Source organism: Acomys russatus, chromosome 32, assembly GCF_903995435.1.
Source record: "Acomys russatus chromosome 32, mAcoRus1.1, whole genome shotgun sequence".
NCBI lineage: Eukaryota > Metazoa > Chordata > Mammalia > Rodentia > Muridae > Acomys > Acomys russatus.
Window position 1 is genome coordinate 39,627,650 of NC_067168.1, and position 17,710 is coordinate 39,645,359.

Sequence of the window (17,710 nt, forward strand, 5' to 3'; positions counted from 1 at the left end):
CTAAAACCCAGTTCCTCTTTGATAATAATTGGTCTCAACATGACTCTAAAACATAAAGAAAATTATATTGGCTGGGCATGATAGTGCATACCTTTAATTTCAACACTCATGAGGTTGAGGCAGATGGATCTTTTGAATTCAAGGCCGCCTGATCTATGTAATGAGTTGAAAGAGTGTGTGTTTGTGTTTAAAATACCTATTTTCAACAGGCAGAGGCCAGCCTAGTCTACACAGGACAGCCAAGGCTACACAGAGAAACCCTGTCTTTAAAAAAAAAAAAAGCCAACAAACACAAATTTCAGGACAAAGAAAATAGCTCTAGTTGATGGCGATATTCTCTGCTAAGGGATTGGGGTCCGTGGAAGGAATGATAAGACTAGATAATGGGCATGTTTAACTGCTAAAATAATTGCTTCAGTAGCAGCCAATGAATGTGTCAGCCGCTGCTGAAGGAGTTCTAGAGAAGTGTGCAGTGACCAGTCGTAACCACGTAAGTCACTAAAAGCACAGTGTCCAGACACACAGTCTCCTGGCAGGAAGGGCGCACTGATCAACATGGCAGGGAGATACTGTAGAAGGAGCGGGGAGAGGCTGTAACAGTGACACACTTCTGAGGTCGGCTGATGGGCACCTGAGCTTCCTTACACTGCTCTCTCAGGGGCTTTTTTTGTAGTTGAAAATTACTAAAGCACATTGGTGATTAAGGGATAACAACTGAAAATTAGTGTTTGTTTTTTCTCTTTTGCAACCAATGTTGACTGGCTATTTCATTGTGTTCTGAAGTAGTCAGCTCTGTGCGTAATAGTCAGCTTCTATAGTCACAAAATTCATACTAAATCCTTTGCAGATCTCTCCTTAGACCATTCTGACCTAGTTGCAGAGTTGCTGAAGGAGCTGTCCAACCATAACGAACGTATAGAAGAAAGAAAAATTGCCCTCTATGAACTCATGAAGCTAACCCAGGAAGAATCTTCCAGTGTTTGGGATGAACACTTCAAAACAATATTACTGTTATTGCTTGAAACCCTTGGAGATAAAGAGGTAAATCGCAGTCTATATAAAGTATTTTCTGTCCTGTCTGAGTATGTATGTATTTGTTCTTGTTTGGCTTAGGGGCCTGGAGGGTTGGGAATTGCACCCAGGGCTTTCCAACTCCTGCTCGTTATGTAGCTGATCATCTAGGAAACATGTGGGAATTGATGAGGCACTGACAGTCCTGCTGCTGTTCTCTGGGTATAACTTTTACTCTAAAGTTCTGTTTCTTTTGAGGAATTTTTTTGTTTAAAAATTTTTTAAAGGTTCCAGTAGTTAAAAGAAAGTATAGTAGCTGGGCGTGGTGATGCACGCCTTTAATCTCAGCACTAGGGAGACAGAGGCAGGGGGATCACTGTGAGTTTGAGGCCAACCTGGTCTACAAAGCAAGCCTAGGACAGCCAAGGCTACACAGAGAAACATTGCCTTGAAAAAACAAAAAACAAAAAAAGGAAGTATAGCAAGCTGATTCCCACAGAAAAGTAACAATTACTTGTTACACATATTTCCTGGACTGAAAAGATAGCTCAGCAGTCAAAAGCACTGACTGCTCTTCCAGAGGGCCTAGGTTCGAGGCCCAGCACCCACATAGCAGTTCACAACTGTCTGTAACAGTTTAAACCCTCACACAGACATACATGCAGACAAAGCACCAATGTACATAAAATAAAAATAAATAAATTATTAAAGAAAAAAGACTTGTTACACATATTTCAATGTTTTCAATTAAAAAAAATGTGCCCTCAAAGTCAAGATGTTATTTATTTTCTTATTTAAAAGTAATAAAGCTGAGCACTTAGGGGATGGGATAAACATTGAGATGTAACAAGAGTAAATTAATAAAAAAAAATTTTTTTTTTAATTAAAAAACAAAATTTTAAAAAGCTGAGCACTTAGAAGCCTGAGGCAGAGCTGGGCATGGTGGCGCACGCCTTTAATCCCAGCACTCGGGAGGCAGAGGCAGGTGGATTGCTGTGAGTTCGAGGCCAGCCTGGTCTACAAAGCGAGTCTGGGACAGCCAAGGCTATACAGAGAGACACTGTCTTGGGAAAAAAAAAAAAAAAAGAAGCCTGAGGCAGAAGAATCACTGCAGGTTCAAGACCAGCTTGGGTGAAAGGGTGAGACCCTGTCTAAAACCAAGAGCCAGGCAGTTGTTTGCAGAGCCTGTACTTTTCTGAAGTTTAGCATAAAAAGCACTTGAGAGGCAGAGGTGGTGGGGGCGGGGTGCGTCTCTGAGTTCGAGGACAGCCAGGGCTACACAGGAAAGCCCTGTCTTAAAAAAAAAAAAAACAACAACAACAACAACAGCAAAAAAAAGGCATGGGTTTCTCTCTTCTTCTCCACCTTCTGAGTTGGAGGCAGAAAGATTACAACTTTGGGACCACCCGCCCTGTCTTTCAAATACAATAACCAAAGTAAGAATGATTAAAGAGTTTTCAACTACAGATGATAAATTGTGTAGTGCATTCTTTATACAGTGTCCCTCCTCCCAGTCTATTTGTTTTGAGACAGGGTTTCTCTGTGTAGCCTTGGCTGCCCTGGAACTTGCTTTGTAGACCAGGCTGGCCTTAAACTCAAGAGATCTGCCTGCCTCTGCCTTCCGAGTGGTAGGTCTAAAGGTGTGCACCACCACCCCCTTCCCAGCTCCTCCTAATCTTAAAATGGTTATAGAAATTAAAAGTTTGGAAAGATGTTATGCCATCAAAGATATTAAAACTAATTAAATGTTTCTTCTTAGCCTACCATCAGGGCTTTGGCATTAAAAGTTTTAAAAGAAATCTTAAGGCATCAGCCAGCAAGATTCAAAAACTATGCAGAGCTGACTGTCATGAAAACATTGGAAGCACATAAAGATCCTCATAAAGAGGTGAGTGACCAGCAAGCTCAGTTAGTGTTGCACCATCATGATGTATCGCGTGAGCCGTGTAAGCACTTCCCAGAGAGTGCTCTGCTTTGCAGGGTGAAGGCTTAGTTTTATTTATTGTGTATGTGCACATGCTTTATGTGTGTGACCATATGGCCAGTTCTTTCCTTCCACCTTTACTTGTCTTCTGGGAATTGAACTCAGGTTGCCAGGCTTGTGTGGCAGGTCACTCTACCCATTGAACCATCTTACTGTGTACCTTGGTTTTGCATGAAAATCACTATGTAGTCTAGTTGACTGCAAACTCAAAGCAACACCCCCACCCCACCTCAATCTTCTAAGCACTAAGATTGCAGGTGTGAGGGAGTATTTCCAGTTGACTGTGCCCAAGTTTAATCATTTCCTTCGTAAATACTTGATACTTGATATAATGCTTGATTATAAGTCAGTTAGTAGAGTATTTATTGCACAGGGATGAGAACCTGAGTTTAATTCCCAGCACCCACAGAAAAAAAAAAAGGTGGGTGTGCTGGTGTGAGTCTAATCCAGGATGGGTCAGTGGAGACAAGCAGATCCCCAAGGCTGGCTGAGGAACCAACCTAGCTGAATTGGCAGATTTCGTGCTAATAAGAGATTCTTTCTGAAGAAAGAACTTAGGAGCTGGCAAGATGAAGGCGCTTATTGCCAAGGCTAATGACATGAGTTTGACTCACACGGTGGAAGGAAAGAACCAACTCTTGCAAGATGTCCTCTGACTTCCATACACACCCAGGCATATGCACGTACGCATGTGCACACAGAGCAATATAATTTAAATTTTTATTTTTGAATAGGATGAGTGGCTTCTGAGTAGTGGCACCAGCTCTGGCCTACACACACCCACTATGCTCCATCACATGTGATACATGTACCAAGTCCATCCCCCATAAAATAGGTTCATAGCAATTCATCCAATTTCACTTTGTCCATTTTGCTTTTGTTTTCTAACCAGAATTCACCAGCCTGCATTCCACATAGCAATAAGAGTTTGCTGTTTTAGTACCAAGATAGCAAACTATCATTTGTAAGTGTGAGGCACCTACAGGAGCTGTGTCTCTGTTACAGGTTTACTTAGTAAGGTAATGCAAACGGCCTTCCTAAGAGCTGTGGGAGCCCCTTTCCTTACTTCACATTTGTGACATTTTCTCCCTACAAAGCACGGTGGACCTGCTCACCTTTACTACCCTGCATGAAGGAGCGCCTGCACCACTACATCACCATGGCCTGCAGTAAAGCAAAATAAATGAATGCTTAAAATCATGAAATTACAGGGCTGGAGAGATGGCTCAGAGGTTAAGAGCACTGACTGCTCTTCCAGAGGTCCTGGGTTCAATTCCCAGCAACCACATGGTGGCTCACAACCATCTATATGTGATCTGATGCCCTCTTCTGGCCTGCAGATGTATGCATAATAGATAAATGAATCTTTAAAAACTGTATACATAATAGATAAATAAATCTTTAAAAAATATCATGAAATTACTTTTTCCAACAGTAAAAGAACTGGAAAGGGAGAATAACGAAGTGGAGCCCAATGTTGACAGCTTCTGAATATTGCTAGTCTGAACTTACCTCCTTTCTAGTATTCATCTGTTTACTACAATATTTTTAGTGCAAATCCAAAGTATGAAGTCATATTAAAGCTTAATGAAATCTGTCCTTGGGATTTATAGTATTTTCCTGGCTGGCTTTCCCTTTCTTTTAGGTGGTGAGGTCTGCTGAGGAAGCTGCCTCCGTGTTGGCTACTTCAATTAGTCCTGAGCAGTGCATTAAAGTACTTTGTCCAATCATCCAAACTGCTGACTACCCAATTAATCTGGCTGCAATCAAAATGCAAACAAAAGTGATAGAGAGAGTATCCAAGGACACCCTTAATGTGCTCTTACCAGAGATCATGCCAGGCCTCATACAGGTAAGCCTCTGTGAACTTGGAGGGGTAAGCCAGGATGCATATGGGCTTTGGTTATTTTATACTGGTTCACACAGCATATCAGCACAGTCAAGTCTGTAGTGGTCAAGACAAAGACGGTGCATTGTGGGTATAGATGGGTGGGTTCAGGTGTGGTACAAAATACATAACATAAAAGGTGCTACGCAGTGATCTCTGAAGTGTAGGTCGGTGCTGTTAAATACATTTGTAGTGTCACATAACCAGTGCTGCTCTCCACCGCCAGGACGTTCTTACGTTCTAGACTAGCATGTGGTACCCACTGAGCAATAAGATTCATCTCTCCTGACCTCCCGCCCAGGCCTCATTAGCCACTATTCTGTGGTCTCTGAACTTTATTGTAGCGGTTTCATTTATGTGAAAACCATAAATATTTGTTCTTATTTAATGTTTTGTGAGTTTATTCATTTCATAATGTCAGGTTTTTATTCCATCATTCAGAAATAGCATTTGTTTATCCATCCATTTATTTCTGAATGGTTAGATTCTGCATTTTTCCTTTCTTTTCATCACTGTAACTATTACAGTACTTACTGATGTACATCTAGAAGCATAAATCTGTTGCCACATCTTTCTTAAAAGTGGTTATACTGAGTAACAGTCACAGATGTATTGTGACTGTGACTTTGTCTCTCCGCCTAGGCATATAAACACTTTAGCAAAAATGGGATCATATTTTGCAACATAGCCACATACTATAAAACTTTGTAAATACTCTACAATATAATTTTAGGGATGGAACACTATTACATGGTATCTAGAGAGAGCCCTTTTTAAAGAGGATGGGTAACTTATTCCTCTGCATTTATAGCATTTTATTTTTGTGTTTGCCCTGAGCTTCATTGCTTACTTTGTTTGTGCAGGGCTCCGTGTGCTTTGGTACAAAGCTCAGCACATACATAGTGTGTTTCTAGCTACTTTGTGAATGCTGGAGGATGGCTCCACAGTTACGAGGACCTGGTTGTACTCTAGCACTCAAAACCATCTCTTAACACCACCTCCAGAGGACACAGTGCCCTCTTCACTTTCTACTGGTCATGCGTGCATGCGGCGTTATACAGACAGACAGAATAGCCGTAGACAAAATAAAAGTAATTTACAAACTTTTTATTATACTGTATTCCTATTGCATCCCAATTGTTATCCTCTCCCTCCCTTTTCCACCCCATTGCCCCCTATGCCCCCAGTGGGGGAACCTCTGTTTGGTCACAGTCTATCAGGTCTCATCAGAGCACCCTGCATCCCCTTCCTCCGTGTGCCCACCAAGGCCACCCTGGCAAGAGGCAGTGAGCAAATCTCCAGCACCAGAGTTCATATCAGAGGCAGTCCCCCTCCCACACACACGGAGCATGAGCTGTCCATCAGCTACATGTGAACAGGTGGTCCAGGTACCCTGCGTGCTTTGTCCTTGGTGCATCAGTTTGTGCAGGCCCCCAAAATTATTTTTAAATCTAAAGGGGAAACAGAAAGGCGGTAAAGTAGTTTGAATAGTGGCCCCAAAGATGGCGGGTTCTCCTTAATGTACCTTTTATGAGTGCTGTTTGCAAATATGACAAGTTAGTATGTTGGAGGTGAAGCAGCCTTGGATCTTTTCCAGTGCTCCCCAACTGCTGCCATGGGTGCCCAAAAATGGGAGAGGCAACATGGATTACACATACACGGGCAGGAAATGGAGGTGACAAAGTGAACTGAAAACAGGCTGCCATGCCAAGGACTTAGCAAAGGGAGTTTGAGGCTCACAGCATCTGTTACACAGCAGCAGGAAGCTAGTGCAAACCAGATTAAGCTGGTGTCAGAGAGAGACCTCCCAAGTATAGTTCTGACGCCACGCCTTCTCTTTAGTTCCTTCACAGGTTCCCTCAGCCAGAATGAACCCTTGTCTCGTTCAGGTCCCCAGCTGGCCCTGCTCTGCACCCTTCTACTTCCTGTGCTTTTGTTTTGACTTTTAGAACAGGGTCTTACCATATATCTCTGGCTGACCTAGAACTCAGGGTGTGAGCAGGCTGGCCAGGAACTCAGAGATCTGCCTGCTTCCGCCTCCCTGCACCTGGGATTAAAGTCCTGCAGCACCACAGCAGCTCTCCTACTCTGTGCTCCCCTTAAGTGAGTGAGTGTACCTCATGCCTGCGAAGTGCTAGGCTGTCTCACTGTGAAGGCATGGACGTCTCTGTCTGGTGCTCTCAGCCTTGGTGCCCTTTGTACTTTTCTAAAATTTTTGACATTGTATTTATTTTTATTTTATGTGTATGGGTAGTTTTTTGCCTGTATGTATATGTACCATGCATGCAGTGCCTGCAGAAGCCAAAAGAGGGCATCAAATCCGCCAATGTGGGTGCTGGCAACTGAACCTGGGTCCTTTTCCAGTGCTCTTAAGCACTGAGCCATCTCTCCAGCACCTTGTCCTTACTTTTTTTAGATTGAATTTCACATAGCCCAGACTGGCCTTGAATTTGCTATATAGTTTATGGTAACTTTAAACTTGTGATCCTCTTTCCTTTGCATTGCTGAGGTTAAAGTCAAGTGTCAGCACACCTGTGTTTTGCAGTGCTGGGGATCCAACACAAGGCCTTGTGTGACGTAGCCAAGCACACTACCAGCTGAGCTCCACTCCCACCCTCCCACCCACTCCATAGTCCCAGCTAGCTTTCCCCCTCCTTTAGCCTCCCATCTGACTTCAAAGTGCTTTCTGAGTATCGTTTCCCACCCAGCTCTCTCTTGACGTGGGACTCCAGTAACTCTTCTGGAAGGCTTAGTTTATCTCACTGGACACTGAGCATTGTTACCCTGGCCTATCCTGGTCACATAGCAAGCCCTTCAGTATTTGAATGTCAAATACAGTAGTTTTTGAGTGTCTGAGTTGGAAAATCAACAGGGGAGAGGTGGTAGGAAGAATTAAATTTAGAGTGCTTAGGCTTGGGTGTGCAGCTTAGTGGCCCTAGGTTCATTCACAGCACAGAAAACAAACCTAAATTTACAATACTATAGAGCAGTGAAATTAGGATTGAACTAAATGGATAAAAGTTAATTCATAATTATATAAAATAATAAAATTGAGTAATTATGCTGTTTTGGTTTTTCAAGACAGGGTTTCTCTGTGTAGCCCTGGTTATCCTGGAACTCTCTTTGTAGACCAGGCTGTCCTAGAACTCACAGAGATCTGCCTGTCTCGGTTGGGATTAAAGGCATGCGCCACCACACCCGGCTTAGTTAGGCCTTTTATTATGAAGGTTTTCCTTTAAAAGGATATTGTCTGATATTTACATGTTTTGTGGTCATTTTAGAAAGATAATATCAGCTAGGCGTGGTGGCACAGGCCTTTAATCCCAAACTCAGGAGGCAGAGGCAGGCAGATTGCTGTGAGTTTGAGGGTAGCCTGGCCTACAAAGCGAGTCTAGGACAGCCAAAGCTACACAGAGAAACCCTGTCTTGAAAAACCAAAAAAAGAAAAAAGAAAAAAAGAAAAGAAAAGAAAGATAATATCATGACTTTAGTAAAGATGGACTCTTTGCTTGGTAAAGTGTTTATATACAGATAATTGATTGAGTACTTATGAATAGGATTTCTGTGGACTCTGGGAGAGAATAAAGGGTGTATCCAAGCATAAGGGAATGACATTATCTAGACTGGACTTACTTGAGAAGATGTATTTATTTTATGTAGTTTAAAGAGAAAGGCATGTGTGAAGCATGTAGGCCTGGGTTACAGGGAGGCCTTGACTGCCAGACCACAGCATCTGATGGGTTCTCACGAGATGGTAAGGAGGTCTTCACTGCTCCAGAGCTACTGCTGAGAAGGGTCTCTGGAGATGTTTGCCCAGTGAATCAGGAATGGGCAGATGAGACCTGCAGCTTCCAGAGAACGAGGAGGATAAGAGCACGGGCAGCTGGCAGCGCGTGGGGTGGGTGGAGGGAAGCTGCATCATTGCATAGCTACAGGGTGGAAAGGTGAGGGTTCGTGGTAGCGCTCTCTTCTGTCCTTCAAGGTAGCCTTCTTAACATTACCTCTCCCCGCAGGGTTACGATAATTCAGAAAGCAGTGTCCGGAAAGCCTGTGTCTTCTGCCTGGTAGCTGTTCATGCGGTAATTGGCGATGAACTAAAGCCACATCTCAGTCAACTCACTGGCAGTAAAGTAAGTAGCCCTGAGCTCAAAGGAGCAGCCCTGACACACTCCGGAAGCGTACTTCTCTCTGTGCATTCCATGTGTTACTCAGCTCCTGCCTTCCTTTCTCCAGCTGCCTGCTACCTTTCTGCTCCTAAGGTCTGTGCTATAGTCACTGACAGCAGCAGAGCTGTGCATGGTTGGGAGACAACTGCGAGGGGTGTGACAGCTGACATCCCCTCCCAGACTGTTCAGTTAAGGACAAATAGTTGTAGCTATTCACAAATTACTTTATATCTCCCAAAATATGCAACATTTGAAGTTTTTAGAAATTCCCCTGAAATTTTGATTGTCATACCTTGTGGCACTGTCATCCTAGCACCTCAGAGTCTAAACAAGAATCTTTTGCTTTGTTTGTTTGTTTTTAAGTTTCTTAACTTTTTGGTTCATTTTGTTTCTGAGACAGAGTCTCACCATGTAACTATAGCTGGCCTGGAACTCAGAGCTCTGTCTACTTCTGCCTCTGAGTGCCGGCAGTCAGTGTGCCGCACACAAGGACAAGGAAAGAGAGCTTTCCCTTGGGGATTTTGAACCTTATGGGTCAGTAGCTGTATTGTGCACCTGAGGTTGTGGCACCCCTGCAGAAGGGCCTCCTGCTGCTACTGTAGTGCTGCTGATAATGGCCCGTGGCTGCTTCTGTGACAGATCTTTATAACTTATCTCCTGTGTGGGAGGACTATCGCAAAGCCACCTGCCCTGGAGAGCATCTCTCTGTCCAAGAAATTTCCTTTCTTTCTTTTTTTTTTTTTTTTAAGGTTTTTCAAGACAGGGTTTCTCTGTAACAGTCCTGGCTGTCCTGGACTTGCTTTTGTAGACCAGGCTGTCCTCAAACTCACAGCAATCCACCTGTCTCTGCCTCCCAAGTGCTAGGATTAAAGGCAGGCACCACGACACCCAACTGAAATTTCCTTTTCTTTAAGCCTTCTGCTACCATATCCACCACCATAGAGATTGCCAGAGTGTCCTCCACCAACACTGCCCCCATCATGGTCCATAATTTAGTGGCTGTTGGCCATTATATTTTCGAGACTGATTAGAGTTTCCACCACCACCATAACTGTAGCAACCAGAACTTCATGGTAAGGTCTATGCTGGCTTTCATACTCTGTCCATTATTTACCATAGCCACCTTTATTCCTGGACCACTGCCATAGTGGCCACCGTCACCTCTCCCATAACACTGTGCTGCTGTGACACCTCCACTGCTGTAGCTTCCTGCCCCACTTAATTTCCACCATGGCCAAAAGCATCTCTCACCTCTAAAATGTCCTCCACAACCCACAGAGTACCCAGATCCATCGCCATGGTCTCTTTGTGATCTGGCAGACCACCTCTCTTCCTTAGAAAGGCCCTTTGCACTTACTATTTGTACCCATTAGTATTTATGAGCAGAATTTTTACCAACTGTCTCATGATCAGAATTCAGAAAAGCAAATTCTCTCCTTTTCCTGCTCTGTGGTTCAATCTTGCCACACTTTTCAAGGTAGCCCCCCAGTTATCTTCTGTATCTGTCACACCACCCACATTTTCTTCACTGGTGTAAGCAGGCACTAGGCTTTACAATTCCTCTCTATAAGCTGCTCTCTTTGATTCACTATATGCCCATCAGCCTTTTGTGGTTGAGCACACATTGCTGCCTCCACCTCTTAACATAAGACTAAGTCTCCAAACCAAAGCCCCTGGAGCATTTTGTTTGGGAGTCTCACATTACCGTTTGTCAAGATGTTTTATTAAATAAAACTACTGTCGGCTACTCGGGTAGGCACATGCCTTTAATCCCAGCAGAAAGCAGAGGCAGGCACATCTCTGTGAGTTCTAGGCCAGCCTGGTCTACAGAGTGAGTCCAGGGCTCAAAGCCCTGGGTTCAGACCCAAGTATCACATACACTGAGCATGGAGCCAAGAGGGTAGGACATCATCAGGAACATAGCAAATTTGAGGACAACACGGCTACATGAGACGCTGTCTCCAAATGTATCTCTTTCAGATTTCATACATGTATGTATATGATTTCTTAATAAGCATATTATTATAGTTAAAGCAGTTTATTCAAGTGCTGCGGTGGCTTTGACCCACAGATGAAGCTGCTGAACCTTTACATCAAACGTGCACAGACGGGCTCTGCAGGAGCTGATCCCACTACTGATGTTCCCGGACAGAATTAGTACTGCAGATGGAGCCTCGCAGGTCTCTGAAAGGACAACTGCTTGCCCTCCTCAAGGAAACTCTCCAGTACAGCTTTGGGACTCAGCTATGGTTTCCCAGTTCTAGCTTTTTGTTTTGTTTCGTTTTGTATTTTCTGTAACAGAGGGGTGTCCTCAGTCTGCATGTAACTTTATGATAGTTATTCCAAGTTCAGGAAAAGCAGTATTAACATCAGTTGATCAGTACAAAGTAATTTTTTAATCTAATTCACCATTTCACATGTTTGTACTTTTTTGTCTTCCCATTAACCTTTGCCAGTGTTATGATTGTATAAATTTTTTTAAAATGCTGGTTAAACAGGAATGCGTCAAGCTTTAAAGGTTTAACAGTCTAAACTTTTTTTTGCCTTCATTCAACTGCAGAAGAATATTTTTACTGCTACTTTTGAGTTTTGTTCTGTATCATGTCCTATGCTTAGAAATATTGACAATAATGTGAGACAAAGCAGGGCTCCTTGGGACTCCAGCCAGACTGTTGATGTGGCAGTGGTAACTGTCATTAGCTGCGACTTCTTTGGGATGACCTCAAAGAGAAATGTCATAGAATCGGCCAGTTCTGTAAGACTGATAATGTCTGTTGGTTCTTGATCTTGCCACCTTTATTTAAAGCCGTGCCCCTTCTCTGACCCTGTAAGAAAGCTGCACCAAATCACCTGCCTAGGTTTCCATGGAAATTATTACAATGGGAGGTTTTGTTGCAGAGCCTTTCGGTTTATCTTTGTTGTGAATGATGCTTTTTGTTATATTTATTAATATCAAATTCACCTATGAATAGACTTGATAACGGAAACAGATGAAAAATCAAGTGCATGTGTGTCTTTGACTGTTTTCTGTTTCTCATTTGATAAACTAATTATTGACATGGGAGTCAACCAGCACCTTTTTGTTGAATGGTGGAGCCTGGTTTCCTTTGACCATGAAATTGTTGTATGAAAACGCTGATCCTGACGAGAGAGAAGATGGTGCCGAGGCTCTTGTACAATGGGCTCACACTCTCTACCTCTCCAGGGCTCACACTTTCACTGACCCGCTTGCCTGTAGCGTCTTGGAAAACTACTTCAGTGGTGATGTTTTGTTACCTTTTAAGATTATTTTAAGATCACATCTGTTAAAGCTATTATTTTCATGTGCAGCCAACTTTCAAATATTACCAGTTTGGGTGAAAGGCCAAATTAGATAATTTGGAACCAGGATACTGTTGATTTCTCATTTTGACTTTTTTTTTTTTTTTTTTTTTTTTTTTTAACCCTAACATAAGGTGAATATGACTGGAAAACAAATGGCTATTTGGGAAACAGTTTGCTGTTGCTACAGAGTTATCTATACTTGGTTCAACTGAGAAAATGTAGAAATGTATGTAAAGAGCGCAAGCTGAGCGAGCTGGATGGGTGGGTGCCATAGGCTTTTGTTTTCCTTTGTTTTCGTTCTGTTCTAGCAGCAAGAGAAGATAGTGCTCCATATCTCTCCCCACCTGTAACATTTGCGTTTTCTACTGTTCATGATATTGTGTATTTATAGTTCTATGCTTACTGTTGTGCATATACTGGCAATAAAACTGTACATAACATTACTTGAAAACCTTAATAGTGTGGCTCAGCTTTTTCTGTCTCACTGTAATAAGAGGTATGGGCTCTTCTACAAACATGAAAGGTCTTGGACCAGTTATATTCTCTTGAATTTTGTACTGCATTTCAGTTGCAAAGATCATGAATAACAACCGCAGTCCAATATATGTAAGTACATGTGTGTCCTACTGCTCGAACATTGCAATCTGCTCATTAGAGTTTGGTATTCAGTGTTCATTAATGTATTTCATAATCATTTTGATCAGTATATTGATTTAATTTCTGACCTTACTTTAAAATAATATTTGAACTGAATAGAAACTTAGATCTAGCCCTGGATCTAACAGTAGGCACTAAAGAAATGAATGAGCTGCATAAAAGAAAAGCAGTGTTCATGGTTTCCAAATGAAAGCTAACACACACAATGGCAGTGGTGTCACAAACCTTTAATCCAGCACTCGGGAAACGAGGCAGATGGAGCTCTTGAGCTGAGGCCAGGCTGGTGTACAGAGTTAATTCCAAGGCAGCCAGGGATACCTGAGAGAAACCCTGTCTCCCCAAAAAATAAAAACAAAAATACAGAAAGAAGGAAAAACCGCGAAAATTGTATAGTTTTAGCATTGGATGTGGGTCTATAGCAGATCCCTTGCCTCATTTGCACAGGGCCCTGAGATCAGTCCCCAGTCCCAGTCATGTCAGAAACATACTTAGACATAGCTGTTAAAGATGGCCATACAAAGCTCCTGATGAATGTCTTTAGCTGAAGGAATGGCTCCGCAGTTGAGAGTGCCTGCCCTTTTTGTTAGTCAGGGTTCTCTATAACAACAACTTCCAGAATGAACCTCTCCCATATATATAGAAAGGGATTCAGTGGTATGACTTATAAGCTTGTGGTTCAACTAGCCCAACAGTGGTCGCCAATTAATGGAAGGTCCAAGAACCAGTAGTTGTCCAGTCCATGGAGCTGGACATCTTAGCTGGCCTTTAGTACATAGGAACCCTGAAGAAGTAGGCTCTGAGTGAAGCTATGGACTTACTAGTGAGGCAAAAGCAAGCTTTCCTTTTGGTTTTTCGAGACAGAGTCTCTCTGTGTTAGCCTTACCTGTCCCGGACTCGCTTTATAGATCAGGCTGGCCTCGAACTCACAGCTATCTGCCTGTCTCTGCCTCCCAAGTGCTGGGATTAAAGCCATGCAGCATCACACCCAGCTCTTCCATGTTGTTTTATATGCTTCTATCAGAAGGAGTGTCTTCCCACCTCAAAAGATCCAGATCAGAAATGGGTCTTTAGAAAAATCAAACTTCTCTCAGGGATGTGCCCCTGTAAGCTCAATTTTCTTAACAAATATATTTTATTATGAACTTATTAACCAAGACTACCTCACTTATAACCCGACTAACCTAAACAATAGGAAAAGAAGATTAAAGAATACAATAACAAAACTATAAGGATATCGGTTCCAAGGAGCGATTCTCTTGGTGTAATCAGGATTTCTTCTGCTGGAACCTGGAGTAACCAGAACCTAGAACCTCAGCAGGAGCACGGAGGCCCAGAGACCCGAAGCCTTACCTCAAGCGGTTCTCTCTAAGAGCGTCTCAAAGTGGAGCGATGAACAGCTAAAACTATCCCAAGTCTCCAAAGGCCCTCCCATGAGGGCTACAAACTGCCAGCCTCCCCCTGGGTTGTTCCCCCAAACAGATTCCCCTTCACTTATGCCACTTAACCACCAAAGCTGAGGGAACAACCCCTACTTCTCATGCTTCTAAACAGACCCACTCCCCTCAAAGACCTCATGTTTTGGGCTCACATTTATACCTCCTCTCAGAATTTGTTCAAGGATGTTTTTTCAGCTGGTTAATAACCAATCTTCCCCACATGGTGGTTCGACTTCTAAGGGGATAAACATCACCTGCTCTCTCACAAATCTTTTTCTCATCCCCCACTTGTAATCTAAACAAAAAACATTTATCTCTCCATCTCCCCCTTTCTATTAAATAAACTATATACAACAAAATCATGATAAGAATTATCCATTAAGTCACATTTACAAGGACCAGTCCATTTGTAGTTAACAATTTTTAAGAAATTATTACACTATCTATCCTATGCTACTGATTCTTATCCTAATGTCTAAAGTTCTTTTTAATTTAATTTTATTAATTTATTCATATTACATCTCAATGGTTATCCCCTCCCTTGTATTCTCCCATTCCTCCCTCCTTCCCTCCCATTTTCCCCTTACTCCCCTCCCCTATGACGGACTGAGGGGGACTTCCTCCCCCTGCATATGCTCATAGGGTATCCTAAAGTTTTTTTTTTTCACTAAAATTATATTAATACTATGGCTATCTAGTCTTCGACCCCATCAGAGACCCCAGAAGGAAAAACTATCTAATATGAAGGAAGTGCAGGCAAGCAACTTCCAAAAGTATTGACAGGACAGAGAGCTGACTGTCTGGACAATCACAAGTTCCTCTCCATCGTCAGGGCATGCAGTCCTTCAGCCAGCCAGCCCAAGGCATCTGACAGACTGCTTCTGGACTGTCACAAATTTCTCTCCATCATAGATGCATCCCGCCTTCAGCTAGCCATTCCAAAGCATCTCACAGACTGCTCTGAAGCAGGAATCCTGAAGGACTGGCCCACCTAATCTCTTCAAGGCTGGGCAGCCAATTTCTCAGTATCAGGCTCTGCCACTATCGTTTCTTGATGCCCGCATAATTAGACTAGAGGTGCTGCCAGGAACGGAATGGATGTGTCTCTCTGTCATAAAAGCCCTTTATTATTAAATGCCATTTTCTGTGGATCTCTGAAGTGTTTGAAGACCATCTGTCTATTCTGTCCCTCATCTGTCTATCCCTTTGAAAACATATACAAAAAAACTAAATAAAGCTTATTCCATAATTAAGTAATTTACTATCTAGTTAAGATTTATAAGTGACCAACTACCAATTTCTATCTCTGACCATCCTAAACAAGTTATAACAGTTTTTTTCACCTTTTCAAATAAGTTGTACATGTATAATACATTAAATAAATGTCGAACAAAATTATCTTAAGTTTCTACCAGCATGCCCCTCTTAGGGTTTTAGCTAATCCCAGGTGAAGTCAGGTTGACAACCAAGATAGCCATCACACTCTTCCAAAGGACCTGAGAGTTCACTTCCCAGCATCCACTTCTAGATAGTTGACAACCACTCTGTGACTTCAGTACCAGAGGACCCAATGCTCTCTTCCTGCATGCACCCACGCGTGTGACTATACATACAAACAACACATAATTTAAAATATTTTCTTTGTTTGATTTTCTCCCCCAAACTACTACACCATACATTTATTGCACTGCTGTGGACTAACTGGAAGAAGTTTCATTAGTGTCACACACCACACCCACAGTCATGTCAGCTCCTGGAAAGCGGGAGGGGGGTGGGGGGGGAGCTTGAATCCTGGGGTTGGGAGACCAGCCTGAGCAATAGCTAGACCCTTTCTACACAGCACACATATTCTTAAGTATACTTTACTTTCAAGTTTTGAAGCATGATTAGTTCTTTTGGGTTTCAAAATCTTACAGGTGTCTTCTGGGCTTGTTGTTTTCTTTCTCTCTGAGCTGTAGTGTGACTATGGAAAGGTCCTCTGCAGAAACCGTCCAGGTGAAAGTGCTCAAGTGAGCCAGGCGTGGTGGCACACTCCTGTAATCCCAGCACTCAGGAGGCAGAGGCAGGCCTCTGTGATTTCGAGGCCAGCCTGGTGTACAAAGTGACTCCAGGACAGCCAAGGCTAACACAGAGAGACCTTGTCTCTAAAAAAAAAAGAAAAGAAAGAAAGGAAAGAAAGTGCTCAAGTGTATCTTCTAAGAGGTGGCTTTTTGGTTCTTTCACTAATACTAAAAGAGTGGTGAGATCACTTCTCACTGGGTGGCTTTGGGCGGGGGTCAGTTTTTAATACAGCTCACAGACAACCTACCAAATAACTGCTTCCAGCTGTCTTAGTTTCCTTTTTTGATGTTCTGATGGATATATTCTGAAAGGGAGGTGGGGAGCTGGAGGTGGCTCAGCAGTTAAGAGCGCCAGCTGCTCTAGGGTTCAGTTCCCAGCACCCACATGGCATTTCACACCATCTGCAACTTCAGCTCCAGGGGATTTGATGCGTTCTTCTTTGGCCTCCTTAGGCACCAAATATGCACATGGTATATTTATATACATGCAGGCAAAACACTCATATTGAAAAATAAATGAATTAGCCCAGCATAACAGCATGATCCCAGGTTTAATCCCAGCACTCAGGCAGCAGCAGGTAGATTGCTGTGCATTTGAGGCCAGCCTGGTCTACAGAGTGAGTCCAGGACAGCCAAGGATACACAAGGACCCTGTCTCAAAAAAACAAAAAAGAGGAAGAAGAAGGGAGGAGGAAGAAGAGGAGGAGGAGGAGGAGGAGGAGGAGGAGGAGGAGGAGGAAGAAGAAGAAGAAGAAGAAGAAGAAGAAGAAGAAGAAGAAGAAGAAGAAGAAGAAGAAGAAGAAGAAGTAAAAATACTTGACAAAAAGCCGGGCGTGATGGCACATGCGTTTAATCCCAGCACTCGGGGAAGCAGAGGCAGGCGGATCGCTGTGAGTTCACGGCCAGCCTGGTCTACAAAGCGAGTCCAGGACGGCCAAGGCTACACAGAGAGACATTGTCTCGAAAAACCGAAAAGAAGAAAAAAATACTTGACAAAAGCAGCTTAGGGACATCTATTTGAGTTTATAGTCCATCATGTAGCAGAGGACTTGTCACAGTCCACTCACAGTCAAAAGCAGAGAGCTGTGAATGAATGCATACACACTTCATCTTCTGCTTCCTTTCTCCAGCACAGTTCGGGATCTCCTTCCTAGGGAGTGGTGTCCCTTTTGTGATGAGCAGGT

The 17,710-nt window shown here is 43.0% G+C and overlaps 1 protein-coding gene across 4 annotated transcripts in view; it reads left to right on the forward strand.

Moving 5' to 3' along the window:
• The window catches only part of Clasp2 (cytoplasmic linker associated protein 2), a 179,612-nt gene extending 166,782 nt beyond the window's left edge, over positions 1-12,830 (forward strand). For all 4 annotated transcript variants that reach the window (XM_051140338.1, XM_051140335.1, XM_051140336.1 and 1 more), the window contains 5 exons: positions 848-1,041; positions 2,771-2,899; positions 4,641-4,847; positions 8,897-9,013; positions 11,121-12,830. In XM_051140338.1, coding sequence (XP_050996295.1) covers positions 848-1,041; positions 2,771-2,899; positions 4,641-4,847; positions 8,897-9,013; positions 11,121-11,207 — 734 coding nt within the window. In that variant the 3' untranslated portion in view covers positions 11,208-12,830. The remainder of the gene's footprint in view (positions 1-847; positions 1,042-2,770; positions 2,900-4,640; positions 4,848-8,896; positions 9,014-11,120) is intronic.
• Positions 12,831-17,710: the final 4,880 nt, after the last annotated feature.